We start from the raw sequence: 16,705 nt of genomic DNA, 5'->3' as shown, positions 1-16,705 counted from the left end.
TTTTTAATAACTTTGTGTATAAAACAAAGTTTGTGTACATTGAGACATCAAAAAACAAAGGTTTCACTATCTCACTCTCACTCAAAAAAGTCCGTATTTCGGAATATTCCGTATTTCGGAATATATGGATATGGGATACTCAACCTGTATAAGTGTTCAAGGATTTTAAGTTTAGAATGGGTCTCACCGAACCGTCTGGTTTCGGTATCACAAACATTGTGGAATAGTAACCTCGTCCCTGTTGAAGGAGAGGAACTTTGATTATCACCTGCTGGAGGTACAGCTTGTGAATTGCCGCCAGTACTACCTCCCTTTCCTTGGGAGTAGCAGGCAAGGCTGATTTGAGGTAACGGCGAGGGGGAGACGTCTCGAACTCCAGCTTGTATCCCTGAGATACCTGTAGAACCCAGAGATCCACCTGTGAGCGAACCCACTGGTCGCTGAAGTTCCGGAGACGGGCCCCCACCGCACCTGGCTCCACCTGTGGAGCCCCAGCGTCATGCGGTGGACTTAGTGGAAGCAGGGGAGGATATTTGTTCCTGGGAACTGGCTGTCTGGTGCAGATTTTTCCCTCTACCCCTGCCTCTGGGCAGAAAGGACGCGCCTCTGACCCGCTTGCCTTTCTGAGGCCGAAAGGACTGTACTTGATAATACGGTGCTTTCTTAGGCTGTGAGGGAACCTGAGGTAAAAAAGTCAATTTCCCAGCTATTGCTGTGGACACGAGATCCGAGAGACCGTCCCCAAACAATTCCTCACCCTTATAAGGCAAAACTTCCATGTGCCTTTTAGAATCAGCATCACCTGTCCACTGCCGAGTCCATAATACTCTCCTGGCAGAAATGGACATTGCATTAATTCTAGATGCCAGCCGGCAAATGTCCCTCTGTGCATCTCTCATATATAAGACTACGTCTTTAATATGCTCTATAGTTAGCAAAATAGTATCCCTGTCAAGGGAATCAATGTTATCTGACAGGGAATCAGACCATGCTGCTGCAGCACTACACATCCATGCTGAAGCAATAGCAGGTCTCAGTATAGTACCTGAGTGTGTATACACAGACTTCAGGATAGCCTCCTGCTTTCTATCTGCAGGCTCCTTTAAGGCGGCCGTATCCTGAGACGGCAGTGCCACCTTTTTTGATAAGCGTGTGAGCGCCTTGTCCACCCTAGGGGATGTCTCCCAGCGTAACCTATCCGTTGGCGGGAAAGGGTATGCCATTAGTAACCGCTTAGAAATCACTAGTTTCTTATCTGGGGAACACCACGCTTCTTCACACAATTCATTTAACTCATCAGATGGGGGAAAAGTTACTGGCTGCTTTTTCTCCCCAAACATAATACCCTTTTTTGTGGTAACCGGGTTAATGTCAGAAATGTGCAACACATTTTTCATTGCCGTAATCATACATCGGATGGCCCTGGTGGATTGTACATTTGTCTCATCCTCGTCGACACTGGAGTCAGACTCAGTGTCGACATCTGTGTCTGCCATCTGAGGTAGCGGACGTTTTTGAGCCCCTGATGGCCTCTGAGACGTTTGGGCAGGCGCGGGCTGAGATGCCGGCTGTCCCAAAGCTGTTACGTCATCGAACCTTTTATGCAAGGAGTTGACACTGTCGGTTAATACCTTCCACATATCCATCCACTCTGGTGTCGGCCCCGCAGGGGGCGACATCACACTTATTGGCTCCTGCTCCGCCTCCACGTAAGCGTCCTCATCAAACATGTCGACACAGCCGTACCGACACACCGCACACACACACAGGGAATGCTCTGACTGAGGACAGGACCCCACAAAGTCCTTTGGGGAGACAGAGAGAGAGTATGCCAGCACACACCACAGCGCTATATAACCAGGGATTTACACTAAAGTGAGTGATTTTTCCCTATAGCAGCTTATTATACACAGTTTGCGCCTAAATTTAGTGCCCCCCCTCTCTTTTTTACCCTTGAAGCCTGGAAACTGCAGGGGAGAGCCTGGGGAGCTGCCTTCCAGCGGAGCTGTGAAGAGAAAATGGCGCCCGTGTGCTGAGGAAGATAGCCCCGCCCCTTTCTCGGCGGACTTCTCCCGCTTTTTTATATGCTTTATGGTGGGGGATTATGCACATATACAGTATATTAGCTGTATTATGTGCTATTTAGCCATGTAAGGTACTCTAATTGCTGCCCAGGGCGCCCCCCCCCAGCGCCCTGCACCCATCAGTGACCGGAGTGTGCAGAGGGAGCAATGGCGCACAGCTGCAGTGCTGTGCGCTACCTTAATGAAGACCGGAGTCTTCAGCCGCCGATTTTCAACTTCTCTTCGGTTCTTCTGGCTCTGCAAGGGGGACGGTGGCGTGGCTCCGGGACCGGACGACCGAGGACTGGGCCTGTGTTCGATCCCTCTGGAGCTAATGGTGTCCAGTAGCCTAAGAAGCCCAAGCTAGCTCCAAGCAGGTAGGTTCGCTTCTCTCCCCTCAGTCCCACGTAGCAGTGAGTCTGTTGCCAGCAGATCTCACTGAAAATAAAAAACCTAACAAATACTTTCTTTCTAGGAAGCTCAGGAGAGCCCCTAGAGTGCATCCAGCTCTGGCCGGGCACAGATTCTAACTGAGGTCTGGAGGAGGGGCATAGAGGGAGGAGGCAGTGAATACCAGATATAGTACCTAATCTTTCTTTTAAGAGTACCCAGTCTCCTGCGGAGCCCGTCTATTCCACATGGTCCTTACGGAGTACCCAGCATCCACTAGGACGTCAGAGAAAGGAGACTTACCCGCGGTAGCCGTGGCAATCCACGCATCCAGCGCCTCCCCAAAGAGAGCCTGACCTGTATATGGTAGGCCCTCCACACTCTTCCTGGATTCCGCGTCCATAGACCATTGGCGCAGCCAGAGACCCCTGCGAGCCGAGACAGACATGGAGGAGATCCCCGCAGCCATGGAACCCAGGTCCTTCATGGAATCTACCAGGAAACCTGCAGAATCCTGAATATTGATAAACAAATCAACGTCACCTCTATCCAGCATAGTCGATTCCTCCTGCAGAGTGATAGACCACCTGGCAATAGCTTTTGCAATCCAAGCACAGGCTATAGTGGGCCGCAATATAGCCCCTGAAGCCGTGTAAATGGATTTTAGCGTAGCATCCACCTTGCGATCTGGCGGGTCCTTCAACGCGGTAGATCCCTGGACTGGTAGCACCACCTGTTTGGACAGCCTAGAGACAGAGGCGTCGACTATCGGACTCCCATTTTTTCCTATCTTCCTCTGGGAAGGGAAAAGCAACCAAAACCCTCTAAGGGATTTGGAATTTCTTCTCCGGAGATTCCCAGGCTTTTTCAAAGATAGCATTTAATTCTTTGGATGCCAGGAAGGTGAGAGGGGGGGCTTTTTATTATCTGTGAAAAAGGCCTCCTCTACCTGCTCGGGAGCTGTGTCAGAAATGTGTAACACGTCTCTAACAGCTTCAATCATCAACTGCACCCCCTTAGCAAGTGAAGCTGTCCCCCTCAACACATCCCCGTCACCGTCTGCAGCGTCAGAATCGATGTCCGTGTCATCCTGCATGAGACTTGCAAGTGCACGTTTGTGAGAATGTACCGCAGGGGACCCCGAGGAAGCAGTATCAGAGCATACGGCCATAGAGGATTGCAAAACTTGAGTGGCATGCTCAGTTCTAGCTACCCTATCAGAAATCTGAGAAATAGTCCCCCTCAGAGAGACTAACCATTCTGGCTGTCTAGCTGGGATATGCGCTACAACAGTGCAATCCTGATTACATGGTATGGAGTCTTCCTGGGAAGATAAATCCCCTGCAGCATATGAAACAGTGTCCCTAGACATGTTGCACATACACACCAAACACCCCACAAACACACAGGGTACTGGGTAGACAGAGTTTCCCCCCCAAGAATGGCAGAGAGACACAGAGATTGGAGCCAACTCACACACAGCGCTATTATAGGTATAAGGAGACCCCAGACCAGCGCTGACTGTGTCCCTTAATAGGTGACACAGTCTTTACACAGCCTGCCCCCCTTCTACAACCCCCTGGTACCGTACAGATAGCTGGAGGTGCTCTGGAGGGACCTGTTCATCCACTGGCAGTGAGCTGCAGGCAGGAAAATGGCGCTGAACGCTGCTGGGTCTGCTCTGAGGAGAAGCTCCGCCCCCTTAATGGCACTGTCTTCCCGCTCTGAAGATTATACTGGCCTGAGGAATTTTGGTGCTGGCTGAGATCCGCAGACCCCGACAGGCTGGATTTGGTCAGTTTTAGGGCCAGGCGCCAGCTCAGGGCGCCCCTCACATCGCCGCACTGCAGTACCGCTGAGTCTCCTTAATCCGCCCTCTTCACACTGACCCCCCGCTTGTAAGGGGGGACAGTGACTCACTCGCCACACTTCATCTCTGCAAGGGGGTGGCGGCTGGCTGCCGGGGTGAGCGTTCCCCTGTGGCGGGGCGCGATCTGTCCCCTCTGGAGCTCAATGTCCAGTCAGCGGAGTCAGTGGCTCAAAACCCCGCAGGGCTGACAATGCTCCCCCCCTCAGTCCCTCAATGCAGGCAGGCTGTTGCCAGCAGCCTCCTGTAAAAAAATAAACTCTAAAACTAAACTTTTCTAGGAAAACTCTGTAGAGCTCCCCTAGCTGTGACTGGCTCCTCCGGGCACATTTTCTAAACGGAGTCTGGTAGGAGGGGCATAGAGGGAGGAGCCAGCCCACACTGTTAATCTCTTAAAGTGCCAATGGCTCCTGCTGGACCCGTCTATACCCCATGGTACTAATATGGAGCCCAGCATCCTCTAGGATGCAAGAAAAATGGGAGCTGGTAATATAAAGGAGACTATAGGTGTCTGTTTCCATTCTGTGACGTTCAGACCTCAGATCTTTGGGTGACCCAGTCAGGAAAGTCACCATGCCTTCTGGATTTTTCTGTCCCTTGTAGCTGCTCCAGACCTTGGAGCCTCCCTCTTGCACTCTTATTAGTGGATACCTCCAGCTGCACACCAATTAGTGTGTGGAGATGTTCTACCACTGTGACTGGTGAATATCCATATCTCTCCACCAATCAGCAGCATAGCAGTGCACTGGGCAGAAGCTAAATGTCCAAGAATTCTGCAGACCGGAGACTGTCAGAAGATGCATCTTCTTTCTGTCTCCCAGGCATGCAACAAGGGGATGAACGCAGCTAGTGTCCCCTATCCTCTCCATCTCCCAAGGGCTTAAATCGTATCAATCTGGGAGCAGATGCCACCCTATTCCCAGGCAAGCACAGCCCTACTCAGAACCCCACATTACTAATCTCAAAAACCTCCATATGCCTTTTGCTGGCTCCAAACTTCCACCATATGTCACTCAAACCTCTTTACATGCCCTTCACAACCTACTTAAATTCCCCACATGACCATCAACATGGCATTTAGACTTCTCCACATGGTCCACAGACTATGTGCCTCTCAAACTAAGCACTAAGGCCACACATTGGATGTGGTTTGACTTTTCAGCTTCCAAACCCACAGCTCAGTAAATCTGGAACTGAAGCTGCCTGATCCGGCATAGAGCGCAGAGAAAAGAAAGGGAAAACCAGCTGATAAACACAAACTTACATGCTGCTTGAATCATAAGCTGTCAGTGATGTTAAAGCAAGCATGTGGGTTTCTTAACCTCATACAATTCTTCCACCATCTCTTGCCGCAGCATCATCATTGACTGCCAGCTCTTTTGGGCCCTTTTCCAAGTTTCTTTTTTCTCTAATTCTCCAACACATAAAGAATTTGATTTCATAGGGTAAATGACAGGGACCAAGGTTTATCACATAATAAGCAGAAAAGGAAACATATGTATAAGAAACTCAAAAGCACTAATATATAACCACAAGTCTCCTCTACTCCTCCTGCATATACCATTCCCAGTTCACCCTTCCACTTTTATCCCTTTCCCTTACTATGTAAGCTCTTATGGGCAGGGCCCTCCAAACTCTTGTACCTCCATTGCACTATCCATTTCACCAGTGCTCTGCTCCCTTGTACGATTTTCCCATGCAATGGCTCTGATTCTGTTTGCTCGCCCATACAATGGGTTCAGGAATCACAGAGTATTATTTATTGATTACCAGTTATTTATATAGCGCACACATATTCCGCAGCGCTTTACAGAGAATTGGCCATTCACATCAGTCCCTGCCCCAGTGGAGTATACAATCTATATTCCCGACCACACACATTCACCCTAGAGTTAATTTTGTTGGGAGCCAGTTAACCTGCCAGTATATTTTTGGATTGTGGGAGGAAACCGGAGTACCCGTAGGAAACCCACGCAAGTACGGGGAGAATATACAAACTCCACACAGTACAGAATACATTTCCTCCTGCGACTGCATGCCTCTGCTAGTTTCAGCATGTTGCTCTACCCTTACCCCTGTTATATGTCCTACCCAGTATGTGGTGTGATATTAAGATTTGGTTCTTAGGCTATGTAATTATGCTTTGGTCCTCTATTGTGTATGGTACTTATGCTCTGATACGCTGCTAATGTTTTCTATGTACACTTTATGGTGTAAATCATGTGTGGATCAAAAAATGTTTACGAAATTGTAATTGCCCATCAACTGCATACGGAAACCTACACCAGTGGCGGGAGTCCGAGATCACCGGAGGTGCAGGATGCCAGCCGATCTCAGGCATTATTTTAGAGGGTCAATCACTTACAAGGCATAGTTTTGCCTTGTAAGTGATTACCTCTTTAAAAAAATGTCCAAGGTCAGCCGGCATCCCGCACCTCCGGCGATCTCGGACTCCATTACATCCCACAGAATGTGTCCAATTCTGTAACTATCAGGCCTATATTAATGAAGTGAAAAGAGTGGAGAAGTAGTGTTCACGCTAGGCTGTGTTAGCAGGGCGCCGCACCCTGCCCGATTTTTTAAAGGCATGATCCGCCCTGCCCATTCTGCGGCGTCCTGCTAGAACAGCCGCCTGCTTCCTGCCCTCCCAGCATGTAAAGATGCATCCATTCATGCTATGGGAGAGAGCTGGGGGAAGCCCAGCACCGCACGCCCCCAACAGTGACGTCGCCGGTCACAGACGCCCCCTATAGCAATGTTTGTAGGCCGCATCGCCCACTAAAATGACGTTTGCATGGCCACGCCCCCTATGTTACATGGGCGCGCGTGCGGCTTGGCAGCGCGCGTGCCAATATGCCCCTGGAGTCCGGCGCCCTGCCCTATTTGAATCCTAGAAGGAACACTAGAGAAGTTGACCATGGCAACCAATCAGCCGTTATGTATAATTTTATAGAACGCACTTCATAAATGTTACTTTAAAGCTGATTGGTTGCCATGGGCAATTTCTCCACTGGCTCAATTCACACTTTTCACTGCTTCATGAATAGACCCCAAAGAACCTACTCTGTCTCATTTGTCTAAAGGGTCTATGTACTAAGTCTTGGAGACAGATAAAGTGTATGGAAATGGGGTCTATTTACTAAGCCTTGGATGGAGATAAAGTAGGAGATAAAGGGGTCTATTCATGAAGCAGTGAAAAGTGTGGAGAAGTGAGCCAGTGGAGAAGTCGCCATGGCAACCAATCACCATTGGTATTGGCAAACAATAATCATTTGCATACTATAAAATTATACAGAGCAGCTGATTGGTTGCCATGGGCAACTTCCCCACTAGCTCACTTCTCCACTCTTTTCACTGCATCATGAATAAAAGTCCTAACCAATCAGCTCCTAACTGTCATTTGTCAAACACAGCCTGTGACATGGCAGTTAAGAGGTGATTGGCAAGTACTTTATCTCTGTCTACTTTATCTCTCTCCATGGGCTTAGTACATAGACCCCAGGGCGGTCAATTTACTAAGCCTTGGATGGAGATAAAGTACCATCCAATCAGCTCCTAACTGTAATTTTTTTAAATCTAGCCTGTGACATGGCAGTTAGGAGCTGATTGGCTGGTACTTCATCTCCATCCAAGGCTTAGTAAATAGACCCCATGTACATAGATTTCTATATAATATGCTACTTGTCACAGTAGATGGGCATCCACTATTATATCAAAATGTGCATTAAGGACCTAATTTATTGTTGTACATGCGATTCCTCTGACATACATATATGCACTTACATGTTGTGCATGCGCACCAAAATATGTCCCATGGGAATGGCTTAGACATACATCCTATTATGCTTATGTGGCTGGAAAATTGTAAGCCGGGTACAGTAGGTATGTGCGTCTGTGATGCAAAATGTAAAGAATACTACAGTACACTACTCCTCTAGGAGCGTTTCAGTTGTGCCAAGCCGTATGGCATATAGACTCTAGAAGTATAAGTACACATCTGTAGGTTGGTTAAATCATTGTGCTTAAGTAGTTATGAGTTAGTTATTTTCTTATGGATATTGATCTACAAAACCCAGTCATCTGCCAGTGCTCTTGGAAAAATGACTTCAAAAGAAACATAAATTTGCCTCAAATGCAGCTTTTCTGAAGGCGTGTACTAGAATCATCCAGAAGGAAACATTCAGCTAAATAGCTACCATGTGCTTCTTGTTTGTATTGCAATACACAGTACACTTAGCAGGCCTTACCCAGCATTTCCATAGGAAGTTAGAAGGAGTGGAATATCTGTAAGGCAAAACCTACTGAAAAGACTAAAGGTGCCCACACATTAGGACGATATTGTGCCTTTTTGGCGCAATATCGACGCATCGGCACAACGTATCGCGAGTAAGTAGACCACATCATGTGTGGTCCACTTATGATCACGATCCGAGGCACGCTCTCGAGGGTCGTAAGTAGGGTTTTCAGATCTTACCTGCAGCGGGCCCTGTCGCATGGAATTTAACGTTAGCACATCGTGAGTGAGGTGACCTGGGGACATATTCATCATGAAAAAAATGTGAATGAGAATTTTTAGTTTTTAGTTCTCATTGAATTAAATTTTTTCAGTATTCGTTATGACCCCATGAGAAAATTATCACTTCCGAAAAACTGGGCTTTTTGAGAAGGCAGTTTTTTGGAAAGTGATAACTTTCTCCTCTAGCTGCCCATTCTTTATGCACCTACAGTATATTGGGGGTAATTCCAAGTTGATCGCAGCAGGAAATTTTTTAGCAGTTGGGCAAAACCATGTGCACTGCAGGGGAGGCAGATATAACATTTGCAGAGAGAGTTAGATTTGGGTGGGTTATTTTGTTTCTGTGCTGTGTAAAAACTGGCTGCTTTAATTTTACACTGCAAATTAGATTGCAGATTGAACACACCACACCCAAATCTAACTCTCTCTGCACATGTTATATCTGCCTCCCCTGCAGTGTACATGGTTTTGCCCAATTGCTAACAGAATTCCTGCTGCGATCAACGTGGAATTACCCCCATTGTCTCCGGGGCTGGCTATCTGCGGGTGCACCTGCTGTACCGCGTACAGCGAGTAGCTCCCGCCGCTATATGCTTTTACACTTGCTGCCAGCAGCTTGTGCACACATTCGGGAAGCTGTTCCCCATCTCAGGGTAGTGAACAGTTTCCCTTTCAAACTCCGGAAAAAAAAATGCTTTTTCAGAGTTTGATGAATGTCACAATTTCTACATTACCTGGGGTGTGTGGAAATTGTGACATTTAAAGGATGATGAATATGCCCCCTGACCTCTTGATATTGTGAGTCCGGGAGCTGCCGGGAGTTGAAGGGGTATCGCATGCAATACCTCTGCCTAGTGTATGGGCACCTTTAGAATGACTCTAGGAATATTTTATGAATCTAGTTTTTACAAATATTTTAGTTAAAGTAAAGCAAAATACACAAAATGTATACGTACCTAAGGGGCAGTCGCAGAATGCACAATAATAAATAGATTTACTGGAGTCGTGCAGGAAATCTCACTTTCGTTGGTATAGGAGTGCACTACTTTGCATACTCCAAGATGGTTCCTTCTGGGATGAATCATTCCCTAGCCAAGATGGCAACTGTAGATAGTACTGTGCATGTGCGGCACCATCTTGTTACTGAGCAGAGTGATACAGTGGGAGACAGAAGTCTTTCCCTTAGCTCCAGAGAGATTCTGCATTGCCTGCCTTTTTTACGCTGTTCCAGCAACCCTGCACCAATTGCATGTACATACACCAACTAGTGACCTGCTACTTCTCTGCTCCCCTATATGCCTAAACCAGTGTAACTACAGTGAATATGGCTGTACCTACTATCTTCAATAAACCACACTACTGGTTAAGCCACTGAACTGCTAATTGGGCTGACACATCACATAGGGGGTAATTCAGAGTTGATTGTAGATGTGCTAAATTTAGCACATCTCCGATCACTTTCACAGACATGCGGCGGGACGCCCAGTACAGGGCTAGTTCGCCCCGCATGTCTGGCTCTGCCCCGCCGCACAGTTACAAAAGCATTGCGCAGTGTCGATGCTTTTGTACCTGGCAAGTAGCTCCCTACCAGCTCAGCTCCAGCACGCTGGCATGGAGCTTCTCGCCGCATCCTGAATTACCCCCTAAGAGCAATGCATATTTTTGGACATGACTTCCACCTGCATGATATGTTATGAGTAAAGCACCTTACAATAATTATATTGTGAAATTAATATTAAATAGCTTTTTCTTCCAGCCACCTGATGTAAGCATTGTGTGTACAGTGTTGCATGATAAGCCAATGTATTCTCTGGGTACCCAGCTATAGGCAATATGTTCTGCACCGTGATCTAATGCAGGGTAGAATCATTAAACCTAAAATGCATGTAGCCTTATATAAAAAGTAACTAATAACCTTCAAAAAGATGTTATAAAAAGTTTCAGAAACATATCATAACTAAAGATATTCATGATGAAGCTGCGGACAGGAGGATCAAGCAGGCTGAAGGTCGCTGCGGCCAGCCTCGTTCAGCCTGAAGTGGACAATAGGCAACAATTTGCATTCAACTACAAGGCAAAAATAAAAATATCAAGCATCTTAAAGCACCACCAGAAAATTGAATTGCTTAGATACCATGGAGGTAAAAGATTCAGAGATGGACACAGTGTACACACAGCAGCTGTTTCTTTGGACGTAGCTGCTGCGTGTAAATATGCAAATGCTGCAGGAGGAAACAATGAGGCTCAAAAATAATAATACTGTAAATTGTAATTTTACAAATACAAATTACAATTTATATTATTTTTGAGCCTCATTGTTTCATCTGAGAGGGAGCAGACCTTATTTATACATTTCAGGTTTACTTAGCGCAGTACTCTTTTCTGTTTCAGTCCAAACAGACTTACAGTATATTGGTTCTTGGCAATATTGTTTTGCTTAATTGTTTATGTACTTTGTTACGTACTGCAGAACCCCTGTGACGTCATATAAAAAAGGGATTATCTATCTATCTATCTATCTATCTATCTATCTATCTATCTATCTATCTATCTATCTATCTAGTATAATATGTCATTTAATATTGCATTAACTTTTGATTTCACCTGCTTACACTGACAGATGCAATGTGCAGCCAACTGAGTGATCAGATCTTTGTCCAACTCAGCTATATCTATGGGTGACTAGCTCAGATAATGTATTGGTGACTAACTCAGCTATATCTATGGGTGACTAGCTCAGATAATGTATGGGTGTCTAACTCAGCTATATCTATGGGTGACTAGCTCAGATAATGTATTGGTGACTAACTCAGCTATATCTATGGGTGACTAGCTCAGATAATGTATTGGTGACTAACTCAGCTATATCTATGGGTGACTAGCTCAGATAATGTATGGGTGTCTAACTCAGCTATATCTATGGGTGACTAGCTCAGATAATGTATGAGTGTCTAACTCAGCTATATCTATGGGTGACTAGCTCAGATAATGTATTGGTGACTAACTCAGCTATATCTATGGGTGACTAGCTCAGATAATGTATGGGTGTCTAACTCAGCTATATCTATGGGTGACTAGCTCAGATAATGTATTGGTGACTAACTCAGCTATATCTATGGGTGACTAGCTCAGATAATGTATTGGTGACTAACTCAGCTATATCTATGGGTGACTAGCTCAGATAATGTATTGGTGACTAGCTCAGCTATATCTATGGGTGACTAGCTCAGATAATGCATTGGTGACTAACTCAGCTATATCTATGGGTGACTAGCTCAGATAATGTATTGGTGACTAGCTCAGCTATATCTATGGGTGACTAGCTCAGATAATGTATGGGTGTCTAACTCAGCTATATCTATGGGTGACTAGCTCAGTTAATGTATGGGTGTCTAACTCAGCTATATCTATGGGTGACTAGCTCAGATAATGTATGGGTGTCTAACTCAGCTATATCTATGGGTGACTAGCTCAGTTAATGTACGGGTGTCTAACTCAGCTATATCTATGGGTGACTAGCTCAGATAATGTATGGATGTCTAACTCAGCTATATCTATGGGTGACTAGCTCAGATAACGTATGGGTGTCTAACTCAGCTATATCTATGGGTGACTAGCTCAGATAACGTATGGGTGTCTAACTCAGCTATATCTATGGGTGACTAGCTCAGTTAATGTATGGGTGTCTAACTCAGCTATATCTATGGGTGACTAGCTCAGATAATGTATGGATGTCTAACTCAGCTATATCTATGGGTGACTAGCTCAGATAACGTATGGGTGTCTAACTCAGCTATATCTATGGGTGACTAGCTCAGATAACGTATGGGTGTCTAACTCAGCTATATCTATGGGTGACTAGCTCAGATAACGTATGGGTGTCTAACTCAGCTATATCTATGGGTGACTAGCTCAGATAACGTATGGGTGTCTAACTCAGCTATATCTATGGGTGACTAGCTCAGATAACGTATGGATGTCTAACTCAGCTATATCTATGAGTGACTAACTCACGATAATGCCTGGATGACTTACTCAGCTATATCTATGGGTGACTAACTCAGATAATGGGGATCCGGTCTCTAGGTCGACAGTAACTAGGTCGACCACTATTGGTCGACAGTAACTAGGTCGACATGGTCTAGGTCGCCAGGTTAAAAGGTCAACATGAGTTTTCACGATTTTTTTCTTTTTTTGAACCTTTTCATACTTAATGATCCACGTGGACTACGATTGGAACGGTAATCTGTGCCAAGCAAAGCGGTAGCGGAGCAAGGCACCTTGCCCGAAGCATGGCGAGTGAAGCGGTGCACTAATTGGGGTTCCCAGTCACTCTACGAAGAAAACTACACAGAAAAACAGAAAAAACTCATGTCGACCTTTTGACTTGTCGACCTAGACCATGTCGACCTAAAGACCCTGTCGACCTAGTTACTATCTACCTTCCATACCACACCCCAGATAATGTATGGGTGACTAACTCAGCTATATATATGAGTGACCCTCAGCTATAAATTTCAGTGACTAACAGCTATATATATGGGTGTCTAACTCAGACGATGACAGCTATATATATACATGGGTGACTAACTCAGATAATGTATGGGTGACTAACTCGGCTCTATATATATATATATATATATATATATATGACTAACTCAGCTATATCAATGGGTGACTCTCAGCTATATCTATGGTTGACTAACTCAGATAAAGTATGAGTGACTAACTCAGCTATACTATATCTATGGGTGACTAATTGAACAGATCTGGCTCCTCAGGGTGCTTAGTATCAAAGAGTGACCAAATCACAAAAGTTATGAGAACCAGAGTGACCAAATCACAGGGATGCAACCAGTGTGGTTGGCTGATTACCAAATAATGGTCACAAAGTCATCATAGCACACTGACCACTGTCTCAGTTAGTCTAACTGATATGTGATTGATGATATCTCATGTCCAAAGTATTATGTGAGACAGCTTTGATGTCCCTTAGTAAATATCTGTAAACTTGTGGAAAAAAAGGCTATTTAAAAATCTAATACTTGTCATACCTGCAGGAGAAAATCAAACATAGCCAGCTTGGCCCATTCTGTATGCTTGATGCCCACACAGGGTGTTGTACCTAAGGAAGTACCAGAGTCCTCCATGCCACACCTGTGCTTCAGCATACACTGATAGTCTATCCAGCCCAGTTCATGAGAATTCTGGTCATTGTTGGTGTCATTTAAGTGTTTGATGTCAGGTGCCCACCACACGATTGGCCTTGCAGCCCCATTGGTATACTTATATGGCAATAGGTCACTTGCAAATATTCGGGCTACTGCTGGCAGACTGCGATTTAACCCAAGGATCCTGTCAAGATGAAAAGCTAGAACCTCATATAAATCACTGGGTCTTTTAATTAATCCACAGAATCCTTGTGTGCAATGGTTCTGTATATGAAGGTGCTTATCAAGCTGGCTTGGGCGCAGAGCTACTTTAAGTACTTGTCCATGTGCAGGAATTCTAGACTTTGCTATAACCTCACCCTCTGACAGTAATCTCATCTTCTGCAAATCATCTGATGTAAACCAGGGGGGAGAGTTTTCTGTTAAGTCTTCTTTGTCCCTGTGATGAGCTGTCTTACGCTGCTCGGGATGAAATTTAAGGCAGTCTGAGAAAAAAAGTCTTTTAGATTTTGTTGAAATATTCTGGAAAAGAGCCTCGTTATTACTCCATTGCTCCCTGGCACTTCCCCCATTCCTCATAGAGTCAGCTCCTGGCAAAGCTAAAAACCTATCTAATGGAAATACATGTCCATCTGTTTTCTGGTGTTGCAGTTCTGGCAGAACTACTGAATAGTTTTTAAGTAAGATTTGCATTTTAGTTTTGGATTTTTGTAAAGGATTCATTTTCACCAAAACAGGTTTAGGAAGGTAAATATCCCTTTTCTTCAGGTTATGTAGGTCCCTGTCTGCAAGGACACTAACTCGGCCTTCGGAGTAATTTTGCATACCATTATTTATATGGGCTACCACTATAAGATCCTTTGGTTTAATTCCAGTGGTATATATTTCAGAATGTGAATGTTTTCTGGTCAGGGACCTCTTCTTTTCGGTTTGATAATGATCATGTTTCCATTGTGGTTGCTTGCTAAGCGCACCTAAATTACTTTTCTCCTTGCAGTCCTGACTGGAGTTAATGAATCCTTGCATGTCTTGCCTGTAATTCTGGAGTGCAGAGTCCCAGCTTCTGTGGTCAGCATTTTGGACTTGCCTGGGAACGGAGTCTGTGGTGTCAGCCCGTAGCCACTTGTGTCGGGCAACTTTCCTGTGCTTAATGCGCTTTTGAAAATCAGTAACTCTACTAGTGTCTGCAGGTAATGCAGGAAAACTATTAATTAGCACCACAGAAAAGGCAAACAGGACACAGAATCCAACAACAGGCCTTCTCTTCAAACGCATCCTCAGCCATAATCTCAGGGCCTGAATGGAGACATAAAAAATATGACTTATTATAACCATTTATATATATATATATATATCTCGTAGAGTGTCATTATTTCCCAGCATTACTAGGGAGTTGGAACGAGTGGAATACTATTTGGTTACAGGTGAAGTAATTTCTGAGCTGCCAGGACACCGTGACAGGTAGCAGAGCGGTCATGTCCTCCTTGGTAGTTCTTGTCTGTACTACTGTGAAATAGACAAAGCTAAGGCTAGAACAATACATTACCAGTACTCACACAGGGCATTTCATCACAAGACTTCAGGACAGCAAACATACAGAACCATAACCTTACAAGCTAATATGCAGTAGTTACTAGCTTTGCATTAAAAATATAGCAGTGAACCATCAATATATCCAGTTTGTCACTAGGATTACATTTCAGCCATCGTGAGGGGATGTAGTTATGTGACAGGTGGTCTCACAATACTTCCGCCTACACCCCAAACCCTGAAAATCCCGACAGTCAGCATGCCGACTAAAAGGGACTATTCCTACTTTTGGGTGTCCACAACACCAAGCCTGCAAAGGGGCTTTGTTGCGCTCGTCCCCCTGCTGGTATTCTGCGGCCGGGATCACGGCTTCAGGGAGCTGACCGCTGGGATCCCGCCCGCCGGTTACACAGCCCCGGCCCATCGTGAGTAAGGTGTACAAGCCACTACTGTTTGCAAGGTTTACTACATGTTTAACTCAATCATTTAACTATAATATTGCCTATTAAATATATTTATATTGGGTACTACAATGAATTCCTATAGCCGAATTTGAATCACCAGTTTAAAACTGAGAATAGAGGCCAGTTACTAACAGCTAAAAGTGGAAAACCCAGTGCATTCTGTGTAGTTACATTCCTGCCTTTCTGTAAGTATGCCTAGTTTTGAATTGAAGCACATTATTATTTTATTAACAGTTTCTTGTATAGCGCAGCAAATTCCGTTGCACTTTACAATAGAAAACAGTGATAACAATAAACAAAACAACTGGAAACAACAAGACTGGGTAATAACAGACAGTCATGGAGATAGGAAGGCCCTGCTCTCAAATCCCTGCTAGCAAGTTTACAATCTAAAGGGATTTTTGCAGCCAGATCTCTCTCTATCCAAACAACATGGGGTTACAGTCGTTAGATCGACACACTGAAGGTCGACAATGCCATTAGGTCGACATGCATTAGGTTAACATGGGCGTTAGGTCGACATGTACTAGGTCGACAGGTCAAAAGGTCGACATGAGTTTTTCACCTTTTTTAATTTTTTTTTATTTTTTCAACTTAACGATCCACGTGGAGTACGATTGGACTGGTAATCTGCGAGGGGTCGCTCGCCATGCGAGGGGACACGGTGCACTAATTTGGGTTCCCCGTCACTTTACGGAGAAAAC

General features: G+C 45.1%; 1 protein-coding gene across 2 annotated transcripts in view; it reads right to left on the bottom strand.

The window, feature by feature from the left end:
* GASK1A (golgi associated kinase 1A) overlaps positions 1-16,705 on the bottom strand; it is a 112,022-nt gene that overhangs the window by 66,070 nt on the left and 29,247 nt on the right. For both annotated transcript variants that reach the window (XM_063922308.1, XM_063922309.1), the window contains exon 2: positions 13,891-15,303. In XM_063922308.1, coding sequence (XP_063778378.1) covers positions 13,891-15,303 — 1,413 coding nt within the window. The remainder of the gene's footprint in view (positions 1-13,890; positions 15,304-16,705) is intronic.

This window comes from Pseudophryne corroboree, chromosome 5 (genome assembly GCF_028390025.1).
Source record: "Pseudophryne corroboree isolate aPseCor3 chromosome 5, aPseCor3.hap2, whole genome shotgun sequence".
Lineage (NCBI taxonomy): Eukaryota > Metazoa > Chordata > Amphibia > Anura > Myobatrachidae > Pseudophryne > Pseudophryne corroboree.
Note: the sequence above shows the minus strand (reverse complement) of the source record. Positions and strands in the feature narration are given on the sequence as shown.